Source organism: Diabrotica virgifera, chromosome 9, assembly GCF_917563875.1.
Source record: "Diabrotica virgifera virgifera chromosome 9, PGI_DIABVI_V3a".
NCBI classification, from domain to species: Eukaryota; Metazoa; Arthropoda; class Insecta; order Coleoptera; family Chrysomelidae; genus Diabrotica; species Diabrotica virgifera.
The window spans coordinates 213,254,010-213,265,191 of NC_065451.1; the positions used below are offsets into that span (position 1 = coordinate 213,254,010).

The 11,182-nt window shown below is 34.2% G+C and overlaps 1 protein-coding gene across 1 annotated transcript; it reads right to left on the reverse strand.

Annotated features, from left to right (window-relative positions):
* Positions 1-4,372: 4,372 nt before the first annotated feature.
* On the reverse strand, positions 4,373-10,475 carry LOC126891615 (uncharacterized). The gene is made up of 3 exons (XM_050660799.1): positions 10,433-10,475; positions 5,356-5,900; positions 4,373-5,311 (listed from the first exon to the last, which is right to left on the reverse strand). Exons 1-3 carry the CDS (start codon positions 10,473-10,475, stop codon positions 4,373-4,375), a joined length of 1,527 nt encoding a protein of 508 aa, XP_050516756.1.
* Between the last annotated feature and the right edge of the window lie 707 nt (positions 10,476-11,182).

Genomic DNA, 11,182 nt, shown 5'->3' on the forward strand with positions numbered 1-11,182 from the left:
CTTTCTTTTCTCTCTGTTTGGCTATTTTATATATCTTTGCTTCGCCTTCCCTGGTATCAAGTTGATCGTATAGTTTGAATACGCTTCTGCTTTAACTTTTGCTACTGCTACTTTCGCTTCCTTTTTGGCGACCATATAGTTTTGAAGATCTATGTCCGATCTGGTGTCTTGCCACTTTTTATATAATTTTCCCTTCTCTTTTATTTTTCCTTGTACTTCATTTGACCACCACCAAGTCTCTTTATCCTCAAACTTCTTTTCTGACGTTTTCCCAAGTATTTCAATAGCCGTCTCTCTAATAATATTGGCCATTTTTCTCCAAATTGTGTTAGGACTTCCTTTCATGTTCCAACATATTTTTTCTATTATTCTTTCCCTGAATATACCTTCCTTCTCATATTTTAGCATCCACCACTTGATTTTTTGTGGTCCTCTCCAATATTTTTGTTTAGTTTCACTTTTTACTTCGATGTCCAGGACAAGCAGCTTATGTTGTTGACTTACTGTCTCACTAACTATTACCTTGCAGTGCTTGCATTCACGTATGTCTTCTTTCCTTATCACAAAGTAGTCTATTTGGGATTGATGTTGTCCACTTTTGTAGGTAATAAGTTGAGTTTCTCTCTTTTTAAAGAATGTGTTAACAATCGCCATATCCAATGCTGTTGCTAATTCTAGCATGTCATCTCCAGCTTCATTTCTAGTTCCAAAGCCTAATCCCCCATGTATTGTTTCATATCCTGTCTTGGCTTGGCCCACATTTGCATTGAAATCACCTTCTATTATAACTTTCTCCTCTGCTGGAATATCACTCAGGACGTCTCCTAATTGGTCATACAAAGCTCTTCTTTCATTCTCACCCAGACCTGTTTGAGGAGCATACACACACAACATTCAATACCTCTTTATCAATTACAACAAATTTCACTGACATCATTCTATCACTTGTTCTTACAACTTCTACTACGTTATCTTTCATTTCACTATCAGCAATTATACCAACTCCATTTCTGGTGTTACTACTCCCTACATACCACAATTTATATCCATCACCTAGTTCTTTCGCCCTTTGTACTTTCCACCTAGTTTCTTGAATACAAGCAATTTGAACTCTTCTTCATTTGAGCGTATCTACTAACTCCAGACTCTTACCTGTAAGACTACCAAGATTCCAAGACCCTATCCTGATTTTTCTAACCTGTTATGGTGTTCCCCCTGAGGTAGTCCTCACCCGGAGATCCGAACGGAGGCTCATTTTACTTTCGGAACATTTTACCTCAGGAGATGCCATCATTTCAGTATAAGTTTTTTATTGCGTTTGGAGAAGGTCTTTTCATTATTATGGTCTAAAAAGATTTTTGGATATTTGATGCCTGAATGCCTTTTCTATCAGCACCATACCCTGCCCTGCACGTTTAGCCAATACACCACCAATGCAACCAAAGTGCAGTATTACCCCACACCCGCCTGCATTTTTCTGTATAGGCCAGGATCCCTACTGTAAGGACTGCCCTATAAGCCAATGTATTGTTGCCGGTATCCCGCCACTAGGAGGCACGTACTTTATTCGGGATACCGAATTCGGGACAATTAGGGACAATTTCTGCATTATAGGAACATAAAAAATGATAAAAAAACAGAGATAGTTGAAAAACAAGAGCAAGTCAAAAACAATGACCTAACAATGAAAGAAAAAGAAATATAGAAACAAGTAAGCAATGTGGTGAAAGATAAGGAACTACAGAAACAAATAAACAAATCGGCGAAAGAGAAAGAGAAAAAGGAAAATGGCAAGAATAGGATACAAAAAGTTAACAGTAGTTGGTAAGGAATGGATATTGGATGAATAGAAGGAACAGCTATACGAAATAATACAATATTAATAATAAAAAAAGGGGAAAGCTGCATAAGGGAGGTTAAAACCTAATAAATAGGGCAACAGGCAATACGGTCAAAATGGTAACTACATGGCTTAAAAGGACGATTCTTTTGGCGGAAGGAAAAGAAGATAGCAAGAAAAAAAACAAACCAATTGAAAATTGATTGAAATGGTGACATGGAAGGTAAGAGCGACCTGCGAAGAAGTTGCATTAAGAAATTTAGATGTAATACGTGAGACATATAGAATCGAAATAATGGTCCTAAAAGAGACCAAGCAGCTGGGAAGTGAGATATTAAAAGTTGAAAAAAGTTCACTTTTCGGATAAAATAAATACCTGGGGTTGGGTTTATGGTGTCTAATGTTGCCCAAAATCAGTCTTGGTCTTGCAGTCTTGGTCTTGTTCTTGCGTTTTCGCAAGACCAAGACCAAGACCAAGACCAAGACCGCCTAATTTGAGCAAGACCAAGACCAAGACTTAGCGTGCAAGATCAGGCCCGGTCTGGCTCCATTGGAGGCCCTCGGCTAGATGGTGATTTGAGGCCCCCCCCCCCCCCGGAAATAGAACGAGGACCATGGGGTCCTCTCACGGCAACAATAGTTAGCCTATGTTTGCTGCATGCGGCTAACGTGGTTTTAAATGCTTTTAAATTTTTAATAATTTGGTTGAAATTGAATAATTGCTAAATATTTTACAATGCAATTTGAAGATCTTAGCGATTCTATTTGGTTAGGTAACACTGTACCTCTAAATGACATTGACATTGTATATCAACAATCCAGAGGCTAAAATGATTAAAATATTTTACCTTTACATCAGCACCAAATTTTAATTTATTAATAAATGTAACTACTTCAAAAATCAATTTTAAATGCAGTACTGTTTAAGAATGGTTGACTAAAACAGAACGATAGTTAAATGAAAGGTCAACTACTAACATGACAATAAAAACACAATGAAAAAAACGCTGCATTTTACATTAAACAAAACTTTATTGCAACACTCTAGTGTACATTGATACTAAAATATGGTCTAGTGTCGATAAAAACACAAGGCAAAAAAACGCTGCATTATATTAAACAAAACTTTAATGCAACGCCCTAGTGTACGTTGATACTAAAATATGGCCTAGTGTAATAGAAGTATAAGTATAACATAAATAATTATTACATAAAGAAGTTAAAAAAAAATTTGTTAACCGTATAAACACGACAATCCTACCATAGTGATAGTAGCCTTATCAACGATTGCCTAGCCTATCCCATCAGTTTTCTTTTAATTTCGTCACTACTACTGGCCACAACATTAATGATTTCTTCTTTGTCGATGTCAGAAAACAAGTCTCTCTCTATGTTCATAAAAATAAGGCTAGACATAAGGTCTTGGCCTAAACTAGCCCTAAGACGATTCTTTATTATTTTTAGCTTACAAAAAACCCGTTCACATGTAACCTGTGTACAGGGTATCGTTAGGATAAATTTATAAACTACATATAAGTTAGTGAACAATCCTGATCCAGAGAGTTCAAAAAGAACTGAGAAGGCACATGACAAACACTTGAAACATTTTTTGCTGTCATTGCAGAAACCACGAAAATTTTCTTGTTCTGATTCAGGTCCCGAATCGAGTTCACGGTCTTTTAAAATTTCTTCTGCTTTGTTTGATTCTTCGTCTGGGATCTGTTCATCTTGAGTGTTTACAACTTTTATGAAACTTTTGTACTGATCTGCAAATTGTTTAAGTTCTATTAATAATATACTTCTTTCAACATTGCAAAGTTTTGTGATACAAGAGAGGACTCCAGCCGGAAAGTCTTTAATCGTCATTATGTCATTAAATTTTCTTGGATTTAACCAAGAAAGGTCCTCTAAAATTTCTCTGTTTGGGCAAAATCTTTCTTCTATGCTTGTTCTAGCACAGTCTAACATATTGAAAAATACATGCTTGAAATGTTGAGCTGCTGATATTTCAGGAGCATCATCACTTGATTGTTCCCCAGGCATTCGTTTTTTCTTTGAAATTCTTCTTTCCGTAAAGTCCAATTGTAATTCCAAATCAATATTGTTATCTTCCAATTTACTGTTAACAGCAGTCGCATACTCTTTTGTTTTCGTGTACAAAAATTCAAAATATTTGTCATTTCTTTTTTCATTGATCTGTTTAAGTAGTGTTTGAACCAAATCCCAAGCAATAGCGTAGTCCAATGTTTTAGTTTGCAAATATTTCGAAACAGGCGTTATAACAAGAAACATATCTAGTAAAACGAATGAAATAAATAGGTTTTCAAATTTCGCCCATTGACCTGCCAAATTTCTGGCCATATATCTGGATTTGCAATCAAAATTAGCATCAGATATTTCTTTGGATACGGTAATGACGTTAGTTAATTTGTCCGTGGCAATTTCCCCGCTCCTTAAAACACTTTCATCAATTATCGATGACAGAGCCTTATGTTTACTCCACCACCTAGTGGCTCCTATTTTTTGCAGTCTTTAAAGTTTGTCGTGGGCGGTATGTTGTTTTTTTGTTTCTTTCTCCCACACTGCCATTCGTTTGTAAGATGAACTCAGAAAAACTGCAGATTCCTCTACCAATCCAAATAAGTTTTCTGCTTGAAGCAACTTTACTGTCGAGTCAGCTACTACTAAGTTTAAGACGTGAGCCATACAGTGAGTATAAATCATATTTTCATTTGCCTTTTTGAAGTGAGCCTGTAAGCCATTGTAACACCCTTTCATATTACTTGCCCCGTCGAATGAACACGCAACTACATTTGATGCTTGAATTCCGTACTTTGCTAATTCCGATGTTATTCGCTCGTACAATGCTTGTCCACTAGAGTCATCAATAACAGTCATCTCTAGTAGTCTTTCATAAACCTTTCCTTGGACAACGTAGCGTACGCATATAGCTAATTGGTCCATCACTGCCACATCTTGGGTAGAGTCTACCATCACGCTGTTAATAATACTATCTTTGAGGTCTTTCAATATGATATTACGTCCGATTATAGCAATCGTTTTAATTAGCTTGTTTATAAACGATTTGGACAAAAATGTGATCAAAGAGCCTCGCCCGTACTGTCTTTTGGTTGACTTTCCGACAAGTTTTCTTTTCTCAATTGTTTTTTGCTTATGTTTCTTACTCTCCTCAATGCACTGTTTCACATGGTTTTGTAAAATAACGTCATAGTTTGCAACCATCATGGCAAGTTCGAGAAAATTGCCATGATTTTCTACAGATTCAAGTGAGTAGGCCCCTTCTGCTTTGTCCCCTCTGTAAGCAATGCCTTGTCTACCCAGAAATAAAACTTTGTCAATCAAACGTTGAACAACTAATCTTCTTGTGTGAACTTCTCTTTCTCGTTGTTTAGATTGGTTCCCCGCTAGAAGACTCTCAATATCACGACCTTTTAGGCATTGAAAAGCTGCCTTGCCGCAAGTTCATGATAATGGGAGTTTTCATGAGTTTCTACCGATTTATAAATGTGTTTTGGTGTAACATCGTGTCCAGTAATAAATGTGGAATCTCTGTTATCTTTGCCTCCGAAAGCCATACAACAAGAACAATATACTTTGTTGAGCTCAATGGAATAAGATAACCATTTTCTGTGTATTTTTTCCCCATTCGGCAAAAGACGATAGTAGAGTTTGGATGGATCAAACGGAAGTTTAGCTCCTTTTCCCTCATGAACTTGGATTGGATGTTTTTCCATAAAAGCTTTTTTTATTCCAATGTGATCACTTTCATTTGGACATATGAAACAACCAAGGTTTTGCTTAGAAGCATCAAGCGTGTCTTGTTGAGATTCTTCATCCCTGATTTCTGAATCAGAGTCAGAGCTTATTGACGAATCCCTGTCGAAATGCGTCAATGACGTTTTGGGGTGATCTAGATTTAGGTCTAGGAATTTTTGATTGCTAGTAGTAGTTTCTTCCCTCTTATTTTCACTCCCACCAGACGAAGTAGTTACAGTAGCCTCTGCTTGGATTGAAGGAGGCTTAATTTGATCTTCGTTTCCTGGAAATAAGTAATAACATCGTAGGTGCAAAATAATACGATATACAGTAGTCTTATACAAAACATCTTAAACAATTATTCTGTTTACGTTAGCCTTTTGAAATAATTTAATCTTACGATCGTAGGCGTGGCATTTGTCCCCAAAACAATATAGAAAACTAAGTATTATTAAAATTATTGATAATAAACTTAAATAACGGTAATGGAAATTCGGAAAGTTAAGCATTATAATACGATTTGAAATAATTTTTTATAATAAAAAAACTTTTGTTTACTTGAATTTTTTGGCTGTTGGAGGCCCCCTTGAGCCGGAGGCCCTCGGCGATCGCCGACCAGCCGCCCTGGCCAGACCGGGCCTGTGCAAGGTTTAAGCAAGAACAAGAGTAAGCCTGCAAGACTCTTGCGTCTTGCAATTAGAACTGAGGGTCGTTTTATGAAGTATATTAGTTCGGGTATATTCTTAGGTACTCTATGAGAAGCAAAAAAATTTGTAAAATGGGACTTATGCGCCTTACGAACAATACCATAAACAAACATAAATTCTTCGCTTTGAAATTAATTGTCCAGGTTTTGAGAATAGCCGCCCTCTATTCATAAATTAATGTATCGGAACTTTTTTAAAATATGTCATATGCTGATAAAAAATATACCTACCTAATAAGTAGTTTATTTTTTTCGTTAATTAGTTTTCTAGGAATTTAAACACCACAAATCATATCGATATATAGAATAATAAGACTATTATATATTATGTATATTTTTTCTGCTGAGTGTGATTACGATAACGAGACAGATAATGCCGTGCCGGCTATACCGTGTAACCAAATACCCAAATATTTAGTAACGATATACTGTCTACGAGGCACTCAACAAATAAATATTTTTACAGTCAAATACATGGAAAACAAAAGGACATTTATAGCAGTTTTTTCTGTAGGTAGTTAAATTAAATTAGGCATTTGTTTCATCAATCGACTGTTCTTTTGTTACTCTTTTGTTGATATGCACTACTGCAAGAAATTAACGCATCACCTTAAAAACGGGTCATTTTTGGTGTCTAGAAGTTCCTAAACTTTTTCGATTTAAGTGGTTGATAATTTGATTTTTTATTTATTTGATTTTAATGTTTGATAATAATATAGCCTTATTCTGTATAAATATCGCTGTAATAATATTGTTTCTAGACAGGTAAATTGTCATTGTATACCAGGTGTACCAATCAAACTGTATTTTTTTCTCAAAGTTCGCATCACCCTGTGGAATATTCTAGCATTTATAAAATATTGAAATTAAAACCCAACTATAGCCTCATATTTTCTTATCATTTTGTTTTTGATTCATTCGCTTATGTTGGATAATAAAAAGGTAGATACTTTTTTAACTAGCCATGTTTTTCATCAATACAGGGTGTTTTTAAATAAGTATGGCAAACTTTAAGGGGTAATTCTGCACGAAAAATAATTTGACAGTTTGCTTTATAGATGTATGTTCGCATATGCATCGTTTCCGAAATAGGGGGTGTTAAAATTTTTCTTACAAACTGACGATTTCTTTATTGCCCTAAAACCGGTTGAAATATGCAAATGAAATTTGGTGGGTTTTAAGAGGTAGTTATTACGCATTTTTGACATACAATTAAGAATTTATTATTCACCATTGGCGCGCATACGGGTAACATCACCCGTTTGTTTAGAATTACCCCTTAAAATTTGCCATACTTATTTAAAAACACCCTGTATTGATGAAAAACATGGCTAGTTGTTAAAATACCTAACTTTACTGTTAGCCAACATAAGCGAATGAAAAAACAGAATGTTAAAAAAATATCAGACTGTAGTTGGGTTTTAATTTCAGTATTTTATAAATGCTAGATTATTCCACAGGATGATGCCAACTTTGAGAAAAAAACACAGTTTGATTGGTACACTCATTAGTACCGATAAGGTATCCGGTACCTATACAACGACAATTTAACTTCTAGCAACAATATTATTACAGCGATATTGTTAACGAATAAGGCTATATAATATTAAAAAATCACTTAAATCAGACATTTTTAAGGAGGTGCCTCAATTTCTTGGAGAAGTTGATAGTACTCTTTGTAAGCTAACATATTGCACAAAAATCTCGAAATGACCAAAAATTGACATTCATCCTTTTTCCCTCTGACCCTTCATATTGTGCACATCTGTCACCGAATTGAATGCTTTTCAAATCACACATTGTCAATGGCAAATACTCGAAAAAATACGTAAGTTCCTAATAAACTTTGGTTAGTTGGAACATAGACACGGATCGCTTAGATCGTAGGTTTAAACCCCACCCGGTGTCAGTTGTTTAGATATTTATTAATTTGGTTGGTTTTTACTATGGCCACCTATGGCTGTGATATTAAAGCTTAAAATTGACCTACTCTGTTACGTTGTTCTAAGATATGTAATAGGCTAATGGGCAACTGCGAGACTTGCAAGACTCTTGCTGCAAGACCAAAACCAAGACCAAGACCTGGAGCGCAATACCAAGACCAAGACCAAGACCAAGACTCTATAAGTCCCGTCTTGGTCTTGTATTTGGGCAACACTAATGGTGTCACAGAGAATAAGCCGAGTAGTAACTGACTTTAAAACAATATCAGCAAAAATTATAAGAAGTAGAATAAAAACATATGAAACGTAGATAATAGGAGAATACCAGGCTGGTATTGTAGATTGTAAATTCCAATAAATAAATAAACGAAAAAATAAAAAAATTGGTCGAATCGGGCTACGACCTGCTGTATCATCCACCGTATTCTCCAGATTTGGCTCTGTATGATTTCTTTTGTTTCCAAACTTGAAAAAATCACTCTCCAACTCTCCAGGCAGAAATTTAAGCCTAATCATCGGACAATTCATCACCGCCATGGAAGTCTATTTGCACACCTCGATAAAACGTATTTTTCAGATGGGTTAAAGAGAGTGGAGCATCAATGGGTCAAGTGTATCAAGCTAAAAGGAGACCACGTTCAGAAATAAATTACCACTTTTCCAAAATTTTCGTTTTTCTATTCAAGGCTAAGTACATATCGGACCGCCCTAGTAGTTCCGAGAAATAAGGAAAAAAAAAATATCCTGTTGGTGACACAACCCCCTCCAGGCCGAAATCCAAATTTTTTGAGTAGTATGGACATCTACATATATTAATAACCTATACTATGTTTCCTGCAGCCGATTTTGATGATATACATAGTTATAAACAAATGAAAATCAAAAAAGGGTAAATTTTTGCTTTTTTCGTCTATTGCCAAAAAGTTAAGCATTTTAAACAAATTTGAGAGTAAGAAACTCATAAATCGTATAAAAAACATCAATATGGCGTACGCTGAATATGTATATTCTTGTGGGTTGCTTAGAAAATTGCAAAATAAATCATAAATTTTGAGTTTTTATAAATATTCATAACTTATGTAAAAATTAACTTACAACCTTCTTATTACACGGAATGCTGAGACTTCTGGGGCTTAAATCGTACCCTAAATTGTAAAGCAATTGGTCAAATAGTTTAAAAGTTATATAATTTGTTTATCCCAAATTAATTTTTTTGCAACACTATAAGTCAGAAAATGATGAAGTTACAGTAGTACTTTGGATAGTTTATAAGAGAAGAAGATTTACACTATTAATTTAATTTAAAAAAAAATGACAAAAAATTATTCTAAATATTGCAAAATTCTTTTGCAAGAGCATGTGAATTAAAAAGGTGGGGGGCTAACTTCGTCCCTAATTATTGTCCTAGGACAATTGTTTTTCTTTCTAAATGTGTATAAAAATTCAGTCTTACTAAATATGAAAAAATAATTTTTCTACTGGTAACGTTTAAACAGTTATTCTAATTGTTTATAAGTAAGCAAAAAATCGACATGTTTTTGAAATAAAATTATACACTGTTTAAAATTACTTTTTGTCATTTTTTTAACTAAGTTAATAGTATAGATATTCTTCTTTCATAAGCTGTCCGAAGTTTTACTGTAACCTCATAATTTTCTAATTTGTAGTGTTGGAAAAAAAATGAATTTGGGATAAACTAATTAAATAAATTTTAAACTATTTGACCAATTGCTTCGAAATTTAAAATATACTTTAAGCACAAGAAGTCTCAGCATTCCGTGTAATAAGAAGATTCCAACTTAATTTTTACATAAATTATGAACATTTATAAAATCTCAAAATTTATGAACTATTTTGCAAATTTCTAAGCAACAAATAAGGATAGACATATTCAGCGAAAGCCATATTGAAGCATTTTATATGGTTTCTGAGTTTCTTGTTCTCAAATTTATTTAGAATGCTCTACTTTTTAGTAATAAAAGAAAAAAGCGAAAATTTACCGTTTTTTGATCTTCATTTGTTTATAACTTTGTATATCATCAAAATCGGTTGCAGGAAATATATAGGTTATTAATATAGATGTCAATGCTAGTCAAAAAATTTGGTTTCGACCTGGAGGGGGATGTGTCACGAAAAAAATCTTATTTCTCTGGATTATAGTATTACCCAACATTCCCATTCTCACGATTTCATCCATCATGAGCCACATCGTGTGAAAATACAGCAGCGGCAGAATCTTTACGAATAGAGTCAGCAAAGAGTAAACGTAACAAAGAGATTTAATAAATGCCGATTCAAACGACCAGCAGGAATTTGGAGCTCTTTGGGGTAAATCGAAATGGGGTAACTTGAGAATATTTGGTATAGTATCAAAGAGAAGTGAATTCCGCATTTTGTTGTGAAATATAATCTGTATTGTTAAAAAAATCCGAAATGCATCTAGACGTTCTACCTTAAGGGGATAGGCGCAAAGTTTCGGCTCCAATGCTATTTAAAAGCATTAATTTTTTTTGTATCCAAAGAAAACTAATAGGTATTTTTGAAAAATTTAAAAGCAGAATGAAAGATTACGTTATTACCGAGGGTAAAACGTCCCTGAACACTTATATAATGTTTATTTTAATAAGTTACAAGGGTGGAAAAGAAGAGTTTATTTAGTGTGATTTTTAATTTCAAATATCTCATTAAAAAGAAACTTTTTGTTTATTCTAAGGAACTTTCTACCCTGGGTAATAATGTAGTTTTTCATTCTGCGGTTAAATTTTTCAAAAATATTTATTAGTTACTTCAGGATTCGAAAAAAATAAATACATTTAAGTAACATTGAAGCCAAAAGTTTGCGCCTATCACCTTAAGGGAAAGGCGCAAAATGTCGCCTGTCAAAATTTTCAATGTGTTTTAAATGTCTACATTTTT